Source organism: Alligator mississippiensis, chromosome 15 (assembly GCF_030867095.1).
Source record: "Alligator mississippiensis isolate rAllMis1 chromosome 15, rAllMis1, whole genome shotgun sequence".
Lineage (NCBI taxonomy): Eukaryota > Metazoa > Chordata > Crocodylia > Alligatoridae > Alligator > Alligator mississippiensis.
The window spans coordinates 23,698,711-23,716,539 of record NC_081838.1 but is presented as its reverse complement, the minus strand read 5'-3'; the positions used below and the strand labels follow the sequence as shown (position 1 = coordinate 23,716,539).

General features: G+C 66.5%; 3 protein-coding genes across 25 annotated transcripts; 2 read left to right on the top strand and 1 right to left on the bottom strand.

The window, feature by feature from the left end:
• Positions 1-128: 128 nt before the first annotated feature.
• Positions 129-3,164, bottom strand: LOC102577281 (autophagy-related protein 16). 4 transcript variants are annotated; one of them, XR_009457219.1, is made up of 10 exons: positions 3,021-3,144; positions 2,165-2,246; positions 2,012-2,087; positions 1,862-1,935; positions 1,570-1,746; positions 1,390-1,446; positions 1,266-1,312; positions 1,051-1,129; positions 892-963; positions 129-266 (listed from the first exon to the last, which is right to left on the bottom strand). XR_009457219.1 is itself a non-coding variant. In XM_059717891.1 (10 exons), the coding sequence occupies exons 1-9, from the start codon at positions 3,121-3,123 to the stop codon at positions 917-919; spliced, it is 753 nt and encodes a 250-aa protein (XP_059573874.1). In that variant the 5' UTR covers positions 3,124-3,164; the 3' UTR covers positions 129-266; positions 892-916. The 4 variants fall into 4 exon arrangements, 3 of the variants coding, with proteins under 3 accessions (XP_059573874.1, XP_059573873.1, XP_019351135.1); XM_059717891.1 differs by having other exon boundaries at positions 1,255-1,312; positions 3,021-3,164; XM_059717890.1 differs by having other exon boundaries at positions 129-963; positions 1,255-1,312; positions 3,021-3,164.
• Positions 3,165-3,192: 28 nt separating this feature from the next.
• On the top strand, positions 3,193-4,543 carry MED11 (mediator complex subunit 11). Its single transcript, XM_006262906.4, has 3 exons — positions 3,193-3,361; positions 3,503-3,633; positions 3,722-4,543. The coding sequence occupies exons 1-3, from the start codon at positions 3,193-3,195 to the stop codon at positions 3,857-3,859; spliced, it is 438 nt and encodes a 145-aa protein (XP_006262968.2). The 3' UTR covers positions 3,860-4,543.
• Positions 4,544-4,642: 99 nt separating this feature from the next.
• Positions 4,643-17,789, top strand: ZMYND15 (zinc finger MYND-type containing 15). 20 transcript variants are annotated; one of them, XM_059717838.1, is made up of 22 exons: positions 7,858-7,982; positions 8,071-8,380; positions 9,283-9,505; positions 9,765-9,923; positions 10,024-10,163; positions 10,336-10,491; positions 10,576-10,662; positions 10,819-10,935; positions 11,025-11,113; positions 11,281-11,376; positions 11,665-11,776; positions 11,970-12,028; positions 12,142-12,302; positions 13,723-13,830; positions 13,920-14,008; positions 14,177-14,272; positions 14,563-14,671; positions 16,092-16,199; positions 16,289-16,377; positions 16,546-16,641; positions 16,932-17,040; positions 17,181-17,789. In XM_059717838.1, exons 2-22 carry the CDS (start codon positions 8,071-8,073, stop codon positions 17,356-17,358), a joined length of 2,691 nt encoding a protein of 896 aa, XP_059573821.1. In that variant the 5' UTR covers positions 7,858-7,982; the 3' UTR covers positions 17,359-17,789. The 20 variants fall into 20 exon arrangements, 13 of the variants coding, with proteins under 13 accessions (XP_059573824.1, XP_059573822.1, XP_059573823.1 ...); XR_009457208.1 differs by having other exon boundaries at positions 7,902-7,982; positions 16,289-16,358; positions 17,181-17,266; XM_059717834.1 differs by lacking the exon at positions 10,819-10,935 and having other exon boundaries at positions 7,902-7,982.
• The last annotated feature ends 40 nt before the right edge of the window (positions 17,790-17,829 follow it).

The following is a 17,829-nucleotide window of genomic DNA, read 5'->3' as shown; positions in this document are numbered from 1 at the left end:
GTGGTGGGGGGGGGTAGGGTCAGATAGAGCCCACCCCAGAGCCAGCCACAGTGGGTGGTCCTGTTAAACCCAGCCTCAGTGCCCACCCCGGAGTTGGCCACATCCTGGCATTAAGCTTCTGTTGCCTCTGGATTGCACCTCTGTATTTTTTCTCCCCCCCTCAGCGGGGTCACATTGCACATCATGTCCCGGTGCCCCCTCCAGGAGGGAACCCAGGCATCCAGGTGAGCCTAGGGGCAGTTGGGTCTTCTGGTCCCATCACAGCCCTGAGAGGACAGAGAGGCAAGTAAGGGTGAGGACTCCCCCCAAATCCATTGAGAGGACACTCTGGATCTCCATCTCTATGGCTGAGGTCTTGGAGGACTCTGCTGGGTCATAGAGACCCACTGGTAGAATGTCTACCCCCCCACCACTCTTCAGGATCATAGTCTTCCCAGAGACCGTAGAGACCCTCTTGTAGAGTCTATGATCCCTGCTTTTCCACGGATCAGAGTCCTTCCAAGGATCACAGACAGGGAAGATCATGGCTCGAGCAGCTAGGACACTGGTGCTGCTCTAGCCTAGGCCTCCAGGGGTCCAATCATAGAGTACAAGCCATGGGACAGGGCATGGGGGGCCAGAGGGGCACTCTAGGCTGAGCTGCTCTGGCCACATCTTTCAAGTGGGTGGAGGACCTTGTTTCAGAAAGGCAGCTAGAAAGGAGATGGGCCAATCACTTATATGGTATGTAAACGAGTGCTCTTTATGGAATTGGCCGTCATTTGCATAACAGATTCAGGGATCCTAATGAAGACTCAAGATCCTGGGGTAGAATCCATGCATCCAGGCCCCCAGCTCTCCCCCCAGAGCTGGAGACAACCCAGGCATCCAGGCTCCCCAGCCCCATCTCACCAGGTCTGGGGGTCCCAGCAGCCCATCAGGGGGTCACAGGGGTGGATCCGAGGGTCTCACTCAGCGCTGGGGCTGGAAGGAGGAGAGGGAAGGGGGGTGGGGATGACTGCAGCCCCTCCCCCATGGACCCCCCCCCACTCCCACATGAGCTCCCCTTACCAGGGGTCTTGGTGTGGGATTCCTGGGCTCTCATGGGTGATGAGCTGCCCTGGGGGCCAGAGTCTAGCCCCCCCAAGGCCTGTGGGGAGGAGAAGCAGAGTGAGTGAACCCAGGCATCTGGGCCCCCTGGCCGCCTTGCTCTAAACGCCCAGTCCCCTCCCCCCGCTTCCCCAGGGAACTCAGGCATCCAGGCCTGGCTCTCACCAGCTCCTCACAGGATGTGCTGCAGCTGCTGTCACTGGTCCCCAGCTTGATGCCTGCCCTGGGGTGGGGGGTAAATGGGGGGTAATTACAAGGGCTGCCCCCAAGCGGGTGGGGGGGGGAGGCGGGGGCACTCACGCTGCCAACTGCAGCTGCTCCAGCTTCTGTCGCAGCCTCAAGACCTGGTGCTGGTACCTGATCAAGGAACAGACAGAGATGGGGGGGCAGGGAGCCCAGATGCCTGGGTTCTCTGAGAGGGGAGGGAACTGGGGGGTGACAGCAGGGTGGCTGGGGGCCCGGATGCCTGGGCTCACTCACCGCTCCAGCTGGGCATTGGCCTGGTTGACCCGCGCTGCCTCAGCCGCCTTCTCCTGCACCCACCGGGCCTCCAGGGCAGCCACTTGCTCCTGTGCCACCCCCAGCGCTGCCCTGAGTGCCTCGGCCTCCTCGGCCCGACTTGACAGTGCTGCTAGGGCCCGTGCGCAGCGCCCCGCCCTGAGGAGGAGATGAGTCAGAGCCCGGTTGCCTGGGGTCTCTGAGCATTGGGGGCTGGGGGGTGAGCACGGGGCACGGGGAGCCCTGGTTTTCGGAGGCGGGGGGGTCAACACACCTCTCTCGCTGCTCCCGAGTCTCGGCCTCGCTGCGGGTCAGAGCCTCCGTGAGGTCAGCAATTGTCTGTGCCAGCTGGAGGTGGGGCACAGAGGGGGTTAGTCCCATGGACCCCCTGTAGCCTATCCATAGCCCCCTCCCTCCAATTCACCTCTTCCTGCCCCTGCTGCAGCTCTGAGACTTCCAGGGCGTGTTGCAGCTGGAGCGAGGCCAGGTCCAGGGCTGCCCTGGGGGGTTAAATTGGGGGGCGGTTAGATGTGGTGTCCCTCACTCCCAACCCGCAGCCCCCAGCCCCAGGGCCCACCCAGACTCCTGGGTTCCTGTGTCCAGCTGCAGCTTCTCTGCGAGCAGGCTCTGCAGGTCCAGTCGCTCCAGGAGTTTCTCATCTGCAGGGTGGGAAACAGAGCCACTGTGAGTGGGGCTGGGTCACCTGGGTTCTCTGTTGGGGGGGGAATCTGGGTCCCCTGGGAGGGGGTCTTTTGATGTATTTTTTGGGGAACCAGTCCACCGTATTGGTGTCATCACTGTACACCATCTCCTCTGGGTATTGGGGTGTCAGCTCTGGCCCCTGGGTAACAGCAGCAGACATACCAATGCCATGGGGACAGGGTGGGTCCCAGCAGTGAGGACATCCACAGTTTTAGCTCTCAGTGACATCACCCGATCAGGGAGGCCCCACCCCTCAGTGATGTCAATCCCATCCCAGCCCAGCATGGGTGAGGGGGGTCAGCCTTGCCCTCTGGGTGACATCATTGGCAGCACCAGATCAGGGAGGCCCCACCCCGCAGTGCACATCATGGGAGCCGAGTGGTCTTTCCTGCATGGCATCTCTGTGATGGTCCTTCTCTGTGATGTCAAAGGAACTGGGCAGTCCCTCTTCAGGGACGTCATAGGCTAGGGGCGGCCCCTCCCCCTACAGTGACGTCAAGGACCAGATGGTCCCTCAGTGACGCGAGAGGAACAACACGGGGCCTCCGCAATGACATCACAGGCCCCAGGCGGTCCTTCATCAGTGAACATCGAAGGCTGCAGGCGGCCCCGCCCCCTCCGTAACGTCACGGGACGCGGCGGTGTCTGTTCAGGGACATGGGGTCAAGGCGGGACCCGGGCGGCCCCTAAATGACGTCATGGCCAAGCCAGCGGTGACGTCGCGTGCTCACGGGTCCGGACGAGGTCCCGCAGCCCGCGCTGCTCCCGCTCCCGCCGCTGCAGCTCCGCCCGCACGTGGCTGCGCCAGCCTGGCCCAGGCCCCACCCCCGCCATCCGCTTCCGCGTCACGTGGCCGCCGCGGCGCCCGCCGGGAGTTGTAGTGCGCAGGTCTGGGCTCTGCGCATGCGCGGCGGCGGCAGGGGCGGGGCGGAGTGGCACTTCCGGCCGGCTCTGGAAGCGGGGCCGGGGACGGGGTTGTGTGGGGTCATGGCGACTCACGCGGTGGCCAACGAACGGCTGCGCGCGCTGGAGGAGCTGGAGCGCGAGATCGGCGCCTCGCTGCAGAGCGCAGGTGGGTGGGGCCTGGGCTTGTGCGGGGGCGGGGCCTGGTGCGTGGGGGGTCCCCTAGGGCTGTGGGGGAGCCCGGCCTGGGCGGGAGGTGCCGAGGGCGGTCGGCTCCCCTAGCCCCCCAGTGACCCTGGCGCCCCCGCAGGCAACGTGATCCTGGAGCTGTCCAAGGAGAAGGCGAACGAGCGGGCGCTGGAGCGCCAGGCCGCCCAGTTCAGCGCCGCGGTGCAGAAGGTGGAGGCGGAGCTCTCTGCCCAGATCCGCTACCTCACCCAGGTGCTGGCGGGTGGGGGGGCAGGGCCCGGAGCAGGGGGGCTGTTGGGGGTCTCCTGCCCCCAAGTGACCCCGTTTCCCCCCCCCTCAGGTGGCGACAGGGCAACCGCATGAGGGCTCGAGTTACTCAGCTGGCAAGGACTGCCAGCTGGCCCTCAACCGTGTGGACTATGCCCGCCTCAAGCTGGGCGAGCTGGCCCGCACCTGCGAGCAGATGCTGGAGCCCTGATGTGGTTCGGCACACTATGGACATGCTCTGGCATGCCACAGACATGCTATGACACACTACAGCCCCAGCGCAGCTTTTTCAGGTGTTGGAGCGCACAGGATCATGTGACCGTAGGGGATTGTGGGGGTGCCAGGACATGCTGTGACACGCTGCTGCCCGGGAGCAGCTTACTCAGGTCCTGAGGAAGTGATGACATAAGGAATATGCAATGTAAACGGTGATGTAAAGAATATGTGGGCCCAGGAACCCAGAATATGCTATGACATGCTAAGGATGCTGCCTCCACCAGTCTTCAACCAGCACTATTGGTGGGGGCTGTTGGTCATGCCTCCCCACCCCACCAGGCCTTTTTGTATATATTTGGGGGGCCCCAAAGGGGAGATGCCCCACCATTTCTGTAGGTTCCCCCCATATATAGGCATAATATAGGGCTATTGATGAAAATCCTAATCAGATCGTCACGTGGGGAAGGAGAGATGTATGCTGTATGTACACCCCCCTGGTCCTGGATACCTGGGTTCTCCGTGTCTATTGGGTGGGAGGAGATCTTGGGAGTCACTGTACGGGGTGGGGGCAATGGCTCCTGTGGAAGTCACTGTGAGGGGGGTCATCTTCTGGGTCTGGGGACCACTGTGTGGGGGCAGGTACCTGCCCTGGTAATGAAATACATGGCCCCACTCATTATGGGTTTGCTTTTTAATTAAAAAAGTACAAAAGAGGGGCACGGGGGCAGAGGCCCCTCAAACCAGCCTCACTTGTGTAAAAACAGCAAGGGCAAGGGGGGCCAGGGTGTCACTGCTGGGGTGGGGGTGTCCACTGGGCATGGTGTCCCTGCTTGTCCTGGCAGCTGCTAGTGAATCTTAGGGGGAAGGAATTGGCGTTGGGAATGCGCATGCAACCCAGGCATCTGTGGCACGCACATGTGTACACACACACAAATGGAACCCAGGCATCTGGGACGCATGCATGCCCGCCCCCTGCTGCTCCCCGCAATTCTGCATGGCACTACCTGCGCCGGCCCCACCCTTTCCTGGTCCTGGTGCCACCTGGGGGGTGGGCTGTAGGGGCAAGGCCCCGGGGCTCACGCCTGGCCCAGACTAAAGGCACGGAGGGGACAGGGGGAACAGTGTCAGGGGCAGACCCAGGTCCTGACTTGAGCCCAGGAGGACACTTACCTGGGCTCTTCCGCAAGCCACGGGGGTTGGAAGTGGACCCAGGAGTAGTTGTAGGCGACTGCAGGAGAGACCCCAGAAGTAGCTGCGACCTCAGAGGGTGTAACGGGGCACCCCAATGCAGCTGGCTCTGGGGTGGGCACTGGGTGTAACAGGGTGCCCCAGTGCGACTGGGTCTGAGGCGGGTGCTGGCACTGGGTATAACCCTGCCCTAGCCCCTTGAACAGAAGTATCGGAGTGCTAAGCTCCCAGCTCCCTCTGCCCTTGCCCCCACCCAGTCCTGTCCCCCACTTTCAGAGCTGGGGGAAAACACAGGAGTCTGGGTCCTCAGCTCCCCCTTTATTTCTTATAGGGTCTGGAGGAAAGCACCTGGGTGTTGTTCCTCAGCAGCTGCATCAGGAGTATCACCAGCACCACCACCAGGCCTGGCAGGTGGCTGGGGGGGCAGGGGAGCAGGGGTAAGAGTGGGGAGTGAGTGTAGTCCCCCACTCCCAGGTACCTGGGTTCTTCAAGAAGGGCCCCCAAAGGCCACATCCAGCCCCTCTGCAGAGAGCCCAGACCCATGCCATCCCTCCCCCCAAGGCCAAGCAGCAGGGATTGCCTCTGTGGTGCCCATCGCCACCACCAGCACCATCCTTACCAGTGACCCCCATCACATACCGCCAGCATGGCTTCTGCACCGTAGTCCCAGCTGCCCCATTCTCTGGGTCAGCTGTGCTCCCTGCAGGGGGCACAGGTGGGGCAGAAAATCCAGGCATCCGGATCCCCCTGCTCCCCCCAAGCTGGGGCAGAACCCAGGCATCCCATCCTCACCAGGGGGGTGGGTGCCATTTGCCTCACCAGGGGGAGAAGCCTCCTTTGCCTCATCCTGCCCTGCTGGCTGTGCTGTGCTGCCCAGTTCTGTCCTGCCATGTGGGGCGTGGGCGCAGCATTTAGGCATGCTGTAGACCCCCCCACCCTGATCCTCTCCCCCATGACTCAGGGATCCCCTTCCCTACCCTGTCCCCCAAGCCCTGGGGACCCCCTTGCCCTCCCTTCTACCCCAGAAACTCCCCATTGTGACCCTGCACCGGGCCAGGGGGCCCCCATAACTCCACCTCCTGGGACCCCTCTTTCCCTCCCTGTGCTCCCCAGGCCTATCCCCCCAACCCCTGGGACCCTCCCAGTCCCATGTCCAGGGCTGTAACCCCGCGACCCCTGACCCCAGCCCTGAGAGGCCACAGAGCCCTGAGTTGCATCATTGCTGCTGCCGCCATCTTGCTACTCCCAGAGCACGCTGCAACGCTGTTGGCAGGATGTCACCGTGGCACTGGCATGGATCTACCATTTGCTGTGCTGGGGGGGGCAGGGTCTGCCTCCTGCAGTCCCCCTACATCCCCTGGAAATGCGGCCAAGTCTCTGCAAAGGGGAAGAGGAAGCAATGATGCAGAGTGGTGTCTTCATGGAGAACACACGGGGACCACCCCCCACCAGGGCCACATCCAGCTGCCATGCAGACCCCACCTGCACCCCCTGCCCTGGGACCCCTGTGGCAGCTGGATCCGGGCCCCCTGTCCCAGCCCTCTTTGAGGGCCGTATCCTGCCTGCCCGTAGCCCCCCACCCCGTTCCAAGCCCCCTTGTGTGGGACTGGGCAATCAGGCAGGTGGAGGGGGCCATGTAATGAGCTGGGGGGGCTGCAGGGCACTCATTTATTAAACATCACATGCTTGAATTTGACCCTAAGGAACAGGGATCATGCCTGGGCCAGTGCTGTCTCCCGGGCAGCCTGGATGCCTGGGTTCTCCCCAGACTCGACCATGGCAGCAGGGCCTAGCGGGGTTATCTGGAGAGGCTCGGAGGCCCGGATGCCTGGGTTCCCTCCCGGCTCCAGGACAGTAGTGGGGAGCCTGGACACCTGGGTTCTTTCCCAGTATTGGGCATTGGGAGCAGCAGGGGCTGGAAGCCCGATGCCTGGGTTCTCTTCCTGCTCTGGGTGGGTGGTGGAGCCCTGTAGGTTATATTGGGGGGGTTTCCAAAGCCTGGACATCTGGATTCCCTTGTGGCCCCGAGTGGGGTGAGGGGGTGGACACCTGGATCCCCTTGTGTGGCTCTGGGGGTGCCTGGACACCTGCTCACATACAGGAAGGGACACAGGTGTCTAATATAAAATGAATGCAGCTGGGCATGGGATGGGTAGGACACAGCTCCCCAGTGCAGCTGGTTCTGGGGTGGAGCTGGCAGCCAAGTATAAAATGAATGCAGCTGGCTTGGGTAGGTGTCACAGGCCCCTGATTGCAGCTGGCTCTGGGAATGGGTATAACAGTTTCCTGATGCAGCTGGCTCTGGGGTGGAGCCAGTGGCCTGGTACAACAAGGATGCCACTGGTTGTGGAGTAGGTCTAAGGAAGGGGTGGGCAAAATACAGCCCACAGGCCAGATGTGACCTGCCAGGCCATTCTATCCAGCCTGCGAGGCTCCTAAAAAATTGAGAAAATTAATATTTATCTGCCCCCGGCTGCCTGGTATGCAGCCCTTGATGGGTCTGCCCCAAATAATTTCATGCCCCTGGTCTAAGGGGTCCCTGCTGCAGTTGGCAATGGGGTGAGCAGGGGGCATAAGGGGCTCACATGGTGCTGGAGGCGAGGTTGGTGCCCTCATGCTCAAGCTTCCCCTGCAGAGCCAGCCCGGGCTTCTTGCGGTTGGCGCTGAGCAGTGGTGTTAGGGTGTAAATCTTGCAGAAGGTCGAGCTCGGGGCCACCTGGTCCCAGGGGAGAGGTGGGGAGGGGGACTGAGACTCTCCCCTACCTCCCCCCCAGCCTAAGATTTAGGAGGGGCCTCCAGGACGGCAGTGGGAGAGATTCCAGACCTGTGGGGACACAGCTTTGGGGGCGGGGCTTGATGATGGGGGCGGGGCCTCCCCGGGCGTCACAGAGGGAACTCCGCTGTTTACCTTCAAACTGCAGTGGCAGGAGGTACTGGAGGGGGGAGCTCCTAGGGGCGGGGGTCCCAGAAAGGGATGGGGCTGGGGGCGGGGCCAGCTGACACCCCCCACCCCCCTAGATGGAGTTCGTGACCGGGTACCGGGCCGAGGTGCTGGATCTGGCCGAGCTGCTCCTGGGCTGGCACCGGCGGCTGCTGGGAGGGGGTCCCCCGCGCCCCCCCCGCCGCCTGCCCCCCGACCCGGCGCGCTGGGTGCTGCAGCTGCTGCCCAATCCCCGCCTGGCCTTGGCCCTGGCCTTGGCTCCGGGGGGGCCGGGGGGGGGCGCCCCCCGGGGTCGCCTATGCGGAGAGGAGCCGCTGCAGCTGCGGGACCTGCTCCCGGGGCTCGGGTTCCTTCGCCTCGACGGGCCCGACGCCCGGCCCGGGCCAGGTAACCGCCCAGGGGACCCCCTGTGGCCCCCCAGAGCCCCCCCAACACCCCGGAGACTCCCCAGAGACCCTCCCAGGGTCCCCCCAAAACCTCGAGAGACATCCCTATACAACCCCAGGGTCCTCCAAAACCCCGGAGACCCCTCAAAAACTCAGACCCCCTGAAACCCCCCCCCGAAACCCCGGAGACTCCCCCTGAGACCCTCCCAAGGATCCCCAGACAGACCCCCAGGGTCCCCCAAATCCCTGGGGTCCTCCCTGAAATCCAAAAATTCAACTGAGACCCTGCTAGGGTCCCTTCAAAACCCCGCAGACCCCACAGAGACCCCCCAAAACTCGAGACCCCTGAGACCTTCCTAGGACTCCCCAAAGAGCCCCCCCCCAGTCCCTCCCCATACCCCCAGAGCTCCCAGTCTCCCCCATCCAGTCTTCCCAGACTCCCCCAGTGCCCGCAGTCTCCCCAATCCAGTCGTCCCAATTTCCCCAGTGCTTCCAGTCTCCTCTACCCGCATCCCCCAGTATCCCCTAGTGCCCCTAGTCCGCCCAGTCTTCCCTATCCACTACCCCCAGCCTCCTCCAGTCACCCCCAGTGCTCTCTGTTTCCCCTACCCACTGCCTCCAGTCTCCTCCAATGGCCCCAGTCTCCCCTATCCATTCCTCCCAGTATCCCCCACAGCCCCCAGCCTCCCCCAATCCCTCTCAGTGCTCCCTATATCCTCAGCCCAGTGCTGCCAGTATCTCTCTGTCTTCCAGTATCCCCCATCCAGTCTCTGCAGTACCCGCCCACTGCTGCCCAGTGCTCCCAAGCTTTCCCACCCAGTTCTGCCAGTATCTTCCAGTGCCCCCAGCCCTCCCAGTCTCCCCCAGTCCCTTCCGGTGCTCCCAGTACCCCCCGCCCCCCAGGCCAGGTGCTGCTGCACGTTGAGCGCCTCTTGCTGGTGACGGACGAGCGCGGCGCCCTCCTTGGCCTCGACTTCCAGCTGGCGGCGACCGGGGCCGGGATCGAGGCCCCCGCTCTGGGCGAGCGGGCGCTGCGGCTCGTGGCCCACACCATGGCCGGGCCCCTGGGCGGAGGGGAGCCGCGGCGGCCCCGGGCCCTGGCGGTCACCGACGCGGAGCTGTACCGGTGCGGGCGGCCCCGATCCCGGACGGGCAGGGACTGCGGGGCGGGAGTAAGGGGTACCCTACCCGCTCAGCCCTGCTGGTGCCCCCCACTCCCGACCTGCAGCCCCATTGGAAGGAGGCTTCCAATAGGGGGCTGCAGGCCGGGAGGGGCAGCACGGGGGTGAGGGGCTGCAGGCCGGAGTAAGGGACACCGAAAGGCTGGGGGGGGGCAGGGAGGAGGCCATACCCCTTTCTAACCGCACCCCCCACCTCGTCCTCAGGGCGCTGGAGCCACTGCTGCAGCCCCGCCTGGGGGTGAAGCTGGCGCCTGGGCCGCTGCGGGGCTGGGGGCCAGCCCCGGGCCTGGCCCTGCCTCCCACCCGCGTCCGCGCCTGCCACGCGTGTCGCCGCCACGGCTTCGCCCCACGCCTGGCGGCCTGGTGTGTGCGCGGGTCGGGAGCGAGGGCACCACCGGGGGGCTGTGGCTCGGGAATGCGTGGCACCAGAGCCTCCCCCGCCTGACACCGCCCCCGCACGCAGCCCGCAGTGCCGCGCCGTGCTCTACTGCTCCGAGCGCTGCCGCCAGCGGGACGCGGGGCACCGGGCCTGGTGCCAGCGCCTCGGGCGGTTCGTGGCCCGCGCCCGGGAGCTCGCGGACCTGCCCTTCACCTTCGCCGCCGGTGAGGGCTGCGGGTCGGGAGTGAGGGGCACCGGCAGGGCTGGGTGGGGCAGGGGGTGCGGTCGGGAGCGAGAGGCACTGGCAGGGCTGGGGGGCGCAGGGGCTGCGGGTCGGGAGTGAGGGGTACTGGCAGGTGGCGGGGTCTGACTCCTCTCCTCTTCCCCTTCCCCAAGAGACCACCAGCGACACCTTCGACCGCGAGGCCTTCCTGGCAGGGCGGGGGCTCACAGTGGGGCTCTGGACTCTCGAGAGCCTCCTTGTCCGGGCTCCCGACTACGGCGTGGGGCTGGGGGGGGACCACGAGCGCGAGCCGAGCCCCCCCCACAGCGGTGAGGAAAGGGGGCAGCGGGTCGGGAATGAGGGGCACCATTGGAGGGGGCTGCGGAGCTCTGACCCCCGTCTCTCCTTCCTAGGAAACCCCTTGGAGGGGCTGGCGCCCGAGGGAGGCCCCCCACTCCCCATCGCCCCCACGCAGCCCCCCCCACCCCGGACCTACTTCAGTGAGTTTGGGGGAGCATGGGGGGGGCTGGAGTGTTAGGGGGCTACGGGTTGGGAGTGAGGGGCACCATTGCGGGGGGTGCGGGTCTGGGGTGAAGGGTAGCGCTGGCCCGGGGGAGGGTGCCAGTGTCCCCTGACCCCGTGCCCCTTGTCCCCAGGCTCGTGGGCGGGGTACTACGGCTGGCGCGGGTTGGGCCCGGGCTGCCCCGCGGCCGCGCTGCTCTCCTACCCGCTCAGTGCCTACTACGTGCTCACGCAGCTCGTCCCGCGCCACTGTGAGCCCGGACCCCTGGGAGCCCTGGGTGGGGGGCGGGGTCCCTGCTCCCCGGACGCCTGAGTCCCTCACCCCACTTCTCCCCGCCAGTCCCGGAGCTGAACATCCTGAACAAGCGGTCGCTGAAGATCCACGTGCTGGAGGCCGGGAAGGAGCTGGGGTTGGCGCCACTCTTCGGGGTGCGGGGGTCACACCCGGGGGGTCCTAGACCCATGGGGGGATGTGAGGGCAGGGGGGGATGTCTGGGGAGTCTGAGACCCAAGGTGTCTGGGGGGGGGCGCGCAAGCGGCACTGTGTCCCAAGAGGGGGTCTCGGAGAGGGTCTCTGACTCCCCCCCGCCCCCCAGGAGCTGTCGCTGCTGCTGCCGGACGTGTCCCTGGAGCTGCTGCTGTCGGGGCAGGCGCTGCCCCCCGCCGCGCATGGCCGCCTGCTGCTGCCCCCGGTACCCCGGGGGTGTGGTACTGGCCTGGGAGCGGGGGTTTGGGGGGGTCCTGACCCAGAGGGGACGGGAGGTCTGGGCCCGGGGGGATCTGGGAGGGGGGCTTGGCCTGGGAGGGAGGGAGGGCCTGGAAGGGTTCTGGTCCAGGAGGTGGAGTCGGGGTGGTCCTGGCCTGGGGGGTGGGGTCTGGGGGTCCCGGCCCGAGGGGGGAGTCTGGTGGGGGTTCCAAGGGCATCTGGGAGACCTGGGGTGTCTTGATCCCCCCCGCACTGACCCGCTCCCCCCCGCCAGGAGGCAGAGGGGGGGCGGCCGCGGGGCGTGGGGGGCCGGGGGGGGCTGCAGCTGCGCATCTGCGCCCGCCCCTCCCCCCTGCTGCAGGGGCCCAAGCCCGATCTCGTGCTCGGTGAGTCCCGGCGGGGGCGGGGCTACCGGGGAGAGGGAGGGGGCGTGGCGAAATGGGGGTGTGGCTACGGAGGAAGGGGACGTGATTGTCGCTAGGGCCATGGCTACGTAAGACACGGGCAGGGCCGCTTGGAGGGCTTATGGGCAAAGTCTGAGGGGTGTAGGTGATGCTGCCCTCCTTGGTTCCCGTCCAGGGTTTAACCCCGGCTTCGCCCTCAAGGACACCTGGCTCAGCCTCCTGCCCCGCCTGCAGGTGGGTGCCCGGACGGCGGGTCCCCCAGTGCCCCCCACCCCTGGTGCCCCTCGCTCCCGACCCGCAGCCCCTGCCCCGAGATGCGTGGCTCTCATGCGCCTCTGTGCCTCCAGGCGCTGCGGGTCCCGGCTTACTTCACTGAGTGCAGCGAGTACAGCTGCGCCGTGGACCAGGCCACGGTGGCAGCGGCCACGGGGGGCAGTGCCAGCCCCCCCCAGCTTAACCCCTTCCGCTCCCCGCTGCGCCGGCCTGGCCTGGACAACACCCTGCCCTGGTGAGTGCCACGACCCCTGACCACCATTGCCCTCCACCCTGCTCCCGACCTTTGACCCCCATTCCACCCCACCTTTCCATGACTTGTATTCCCCACTTGCCCCGGTGACCTCTGACCCTTGCAACCCCGATCCGTCACAGGTACCCCAATGCCTTCATTTTCCACCTGCTGTACAAGGGGGGGGCAGGTGGAGGGCGTCCGGGTGCTCCCCCTGCCCCCAGCCCCCCCCCTGCAGCCTCCTGTGGCTCTGAACCTGCCGCAGGCCGGAGCTGGCGCAAGGACAAGAGGCAGCCGCGAGGGGGCAAGCGCCGGAGATAACCACGGGGTGGGGGAGGGTGTCAGGGTATTGCGGGGGGCACGGATGGGTCAGGGGCAATAAAGACACTGTGGAGCAGAAACCAACTGTAGTCGGAGCCTGGCCCCGGGGGGCTGCGGGTCAGGAGTGAGGGGCATCGGCAGGGCTGGGGCTGGGGCTGCGGGTCCGGAGTGAGAGGTCTTCCCTGGCCAGAGCAGTGGGGTCCTTAACCAGCTGGACCCCTGCAAAGGCTCATGGGAGAATGCCCCCCCTCCCCCCTTTGGTCCCGCCTCTCCCGGATGGTGCCAGCATTGAGGCCCCTTCATCCCTTGAGGTTGGAGACTGCAGAGGTGCAGGGGGGCAGGACTGGGGAGCCCCCACCGTGTTCCTGCTGAAGCCACATGGTGGATCCAGGTCCGGGGCGGGGGTCTGGGAATAGAAATTATCCCCTTGCCTCCTGCAGTGTCCCAGTTCAGCTTCCCCCCACAACCCGGATCAGGGCCCCCAGCAGCTCCACCCCGCCCCAAATAACTCTCGGGGGCTCAGACATGTGAAACTTTGCATGCATTTGGGGTATCGGGCTGCGGGTTGGGATTGAGGGGCACCGGGGGGGACGGGGTTAGGTCGGAAGTGAGGGGCACCAGTGGGGATGCGGGGGCAGATTTCTCGTGGGTGACAAGATCGCATGGGGCTGGGGCAGGTGAGGGTTGTATAGTGGGTGGTCTCGCATGGGCGGGGGCAGAGTCCAAGGCCGGTTGCAGTCACGACGGGATGGGGGTTGCCAGGGTGCCCCACCATTAACTCCTTTGCCCCCTTGGCGGTGCCCCTCACTCCTGGCCCGCAGACACGCGTGTCTCGGGGTTAATTCCTTTATTGGTAGCTCCGTGGGTCACACGCACACGCGGGGGGCGGGGGGGGCGGGCATGTCTGGGCCTTGCGGGGGTGGGGAGAGGAGGGGAGGGGGCTGCGATGACCGCCCACCCGGGTTTGTGGGTGGAGAGCGGCAGAATCCCCGCCCTTACACGAGGCCCCGGGGCTGCAGGTCGGGAGTGAGGGGCACCAGCAGCCCTGGGAGTGTGAGGGGGGAATAAAAGGGTCCCCTGACCACGTGCCCCCTGTCCCCAGGCTCGTACTACGGCTGGCGCGGGTTGGGCCCGGGCTGCCCCGCGGCCGCGCTGCTCTCCTACCCGCTCAGTGCCTACTACGTGCTCACGCAGCTCGTCCCGCGCCACTGTGAGCCCGGACCCCTGGGAGCCCTGGGTGGGGGGCGGGGTCCCTGCTCCCCGGACGCCTGAGTCCCTCACCCCACTTCTCCCCGCCAGTCCCGGAGCTGAACATCCTGAACAAGCGGTCGCTGAAGATCCACGTGCTGGAGGCCGGGAAGGAGCTGGGGTTGGCGCCACTCTTCGGGGTGCGGGGGTCACACCCGGGGGGTCCTAGACCCATGGGGGGATGTGAGGGCAGGGGGGGATGTCTGGGGAGTCTGAGACCCAAGGTGTCTGGGGGGGGGCGCGCAAGCGGCACTGTGTCCCAAGAGGGGGTCTCGGAGAGGGTCTCTGACTCCCCCCCCGCCCCCCAGGAGCTGTCGCTGCTGCTGCCGGACGTGTCCCTGGAGCTGCTGCTGTCGGGGCAGGCGCTTCCTCCCGCCGCGCATGGCCGCCTGCTGCTGCCCCCGGTACCCCGGGGGTGTGGTACTGGCCTGGGAGCGGGGGTTTGGGGGGTCCTGACCCAGAGGGGACGGGAGGTCTGGGCCCTGGGGGATCTGGGAGGGGGGCTTGGCCTGGGAGGGAGGGAGGGCCTGGAAGGGTTCTGGTCCAGGAGGTGGAGTCGGGGTGGTCCTGGCCTGGGGGGTGGGGTCTGGGGGTCCCGGCCCGAGGGGGGAGTCTGGTGGGGGTTCCAAGGGCATCTGGGAGACCTGGGGTGTCTTAGTCCACCCCCGGATTGACCCACTCCCCCCCCCCGCAGGAGGCAGGCCATGGTGGCAGCGGCCACGGGGGGCAGTGACAGCCCCCCCCAAGCTTAACCCCTTCCGCTCCCCGCTGCGCCGGCCTGGCCTGGACAACGTCCTGCCCTGGTGAGTGCCACAACCCCTGACCACCATTGCCCTCCACCCTGCTCCCGACCTTTGATCCCCATTCCACCCCACCTTTCCATGACTTGTATTCCCCACTTGCCCCGGTGACCTCTGACCCTTGCAACCCCGGTCCGTCACAGGTACCCCAATGCCTTCATTTTGCACCTGCTGTACAAGGGGGGGGCAGGTGGAGGGCGTCCGGGTGCTCCCCCTGCCCCCAGCCCCCCCCCTGCAGCCTCCTGTGGCTCTGAACCCGCCGCAGGCCGGAGCTGGCGTAAGGACAAGAGGCAGCCGCGGGGGGGCAAGCGCCGGAGATAACCACGGGGTGGGGGAGGGTGTCAGGGTATTGCGGGGGGCACGGATGGGTCAGGGGCAATAAAGACACTGTGGAGCAGAAACCAACTGTAGTCGGAGCCTGGCCCCGGGGGGCTGCGGGTCAGGAGTGAGGGGCATCGGCAGGGCTGGGGCTGGGGCTGCGGGTCCGGAGTGAGAGGTCTTCCCTGGCCAGAGCAGTGGGGTCCTTAACCAGCTGGACCCCTGCAAAGGCTCATGGGAGAATGCCCCCCCTCCCCCCTTTGGTCCCGCCTCTCCCGGATGGTGCCAGCATTGAGGCCCCTTCATCCCTTGAGGTTGGAGACTGCAGAGGTGCAGGGGGGCAGGACTGGGGAGCCCCCACCGTGTTCCTGCTGAAGCCACATGGTGGATCCAGGTCCGGGGCGGGGGTCTGGGAATAGAAATTATCCCCTTGCCTCCTGCAGTGTCCCAGTTCAGCTTCCCCCCACAACCCGGATCAGGGCCCCCAGCAGCTCCACCCCGCCCCAAATAACTCTCGGGGGCTCAGACATGTGAAACTTTGCATGCATTTGGGGTATCGGGCTGCGGGTTGGGATTGAGGGGCACCGGGGGGGACGGGGTTAGGTCGGAAGTGAGGGGCACCAGTGGGGATGCGGGGGCAGATTTCTCGTGGGTGACAAGATCGCATGGGGCTGGGGCAGGTGAGGGTTGTATAGTGGGTGGTCTCGCATGGGCGGGGGCAGAGTCCAAGGCCGGTTGCAGTCACGACGGGATGGGGGTTGCCAGGGTGCCCCACCATTAACTCCTTTGCCCCCTTGGCGGTGCCCCTCACTCCTGGCCCGCAGACACGCGTGTCTCGGGGTTAATTCCTTTATTGGTAGCTCCGTGGGTCACACGCACACGCGGGGGGCGGGGGGGGCGGGCATGTCTGGGCCTTGCGGGGGTGGGGAGAGGAGGGGAGGGGGCTGCGATGACCGCCCACCCGGGTTTGTGGGTGGAGAGCGGCAGAATCCCCGCCCTTACACGAGGCCCCGGGGCTGCAGGTCGGGAGTGAGGGGCACCAGCAGCCCTGGGAGTGTGAGGGGGGAATAAAAGGGTCCCCTGACCACGTGCCCCCTGTCCCCAGGCTCGTACTACGGCTGGCGCGGGTTGGGCCCGGGCTGCCCCGCGGCCGCGCTGCTCTCCTACCCGCTCAGTGCCTACTACGTGCTCACGCAGCTCGTCCCGCGCCACTGTGAGCCCGGACCCCTGGGAGCCCTGGGTGGGGGGCGGGGTCCCTGCTCCCCGGACGCCTGAGTCCCTCACCCCACTTCTCCCCGCCAGTCCCGGAGCTGAACATCCTGAACAAGCGGTCGCTGAAGATCCACGTGCTGGAGGCCGGGAAGGAGCTGGGGTTGGCGCCACTCTTCGGGGTGCGGGGGTCACACCCGGGGGGTCCTAGACCCATGGGGGGATGTGAGGGCAGGGGGGGATGTCTGGGGAGTCTGAGACCCAAGGTGTCTGGGGGGGGGCGCGCAAGCGGCACTGTGTCCCAAGAGGGGGTCTCGGAGAGGGTCTCTGACTCCCCCCCCGCCCCCCAGGAGCTGTCGCTGCTGCTGCCGGACGTGTCCCTGGAGCTGCTGCTGTCGGGGCAGGCGCTTCCTCCCGCCGCGCATGGCCGCCTGCTGCTGCCCCCGGTACCCCGGGGGTGTGGTACTGGCCTGGGAGCGGGGGTTTGGGGGGTCCTGACCCAGAGGGGACGGGAGGTCTGGGCCCTGGGGGATCTGGGAGGGGGGCTTGGCCTGGGAGGGAGGGAGGGCCTGGAAGGGTTCTGGTCCAGGAGGTGGAGTCGGGGTGGTCCTGGCCTGGGGGGTGGGGTCTGGGGGTCCCGGCCCGAGGGGGGAGTCTGGTGGGGGTTCCAAGGGCATCTGGGAGACCTGGGGTGTCTTAGTCCACCCCCGGATTGACCCACTCCCCCCCCCCGCAGGAGGCAGGCCATGGTGGCAGCGGCCACGGGGGGCAGTGACAGCCCCCCCCAAGCTTAACCCCTTCCGCTCCCCGCTGCGCCGGCCTGGCCTGGACAACGTCCTGCCCTGGTGAGTGCCACAACCCCTGACCACCATTGCCCTCCACCCTGCTCCCGACCTTTGATCCCCATTCCACCCCACCTTTCCATGACTTGTATTCCCCACTTGCCCCGGTGACCTCTGACCCTTGCAACCCCGGTCCGTCACAGGTACCCCAATGCCTTCATTTTGCACCTGCTGTACAAGGGGGGGGCAGGTGGAGGGCGTCCGGGTGCTCCCCCTGCCCCCAGCCCCCCCCCTGCAGCCTCCTGTGGCTCTGAACCCGCCGCAGGCCGGAGCTGGCGTAAGGACAAGAGGCAGCCGCGGGGGGGCAAGCGCCGGAGATAACCACGGGGTGGGGGAGGGTGTCAGGGTATTGCGGGGGGCACGGATGGGTCAGGGGCAATAAAGACACTGTGGAGCAGAAACCAACTGTAGTCGGAGCCTGGCCCCGGGGGGCTGCGGGTCAGGAGTGAGGGGCATCGGCAGGGCTGGGGCTGGGGCTGCGGGTCCGGAGTGAGAGGTCTTCCCTGGCCAGAGCAGTGGGGTCCTTAACCAGCTGGACCCCTGCAAAGGCTCATGGGAGAATGCCCCCCCTCCCCCCTTTGGTCCCGCCTCTCCCAGATGGTGCCAGCATTGAGGACCCTTCATCCCTTGAGGTCAGAGACCGCAGAGGTGCAGGGGGGCAGGACCGAGGGGCCCCCACCGTGTTCGGGCCGCTGCCACGTTGTGGGTCGAGGTCGGGGGTGGGGTTAGAAATTAACCCCTTGCCTCCTGCAGTGTCCTGGCTCAGCCTCCCCTCCAACCCGGATCAGGGCC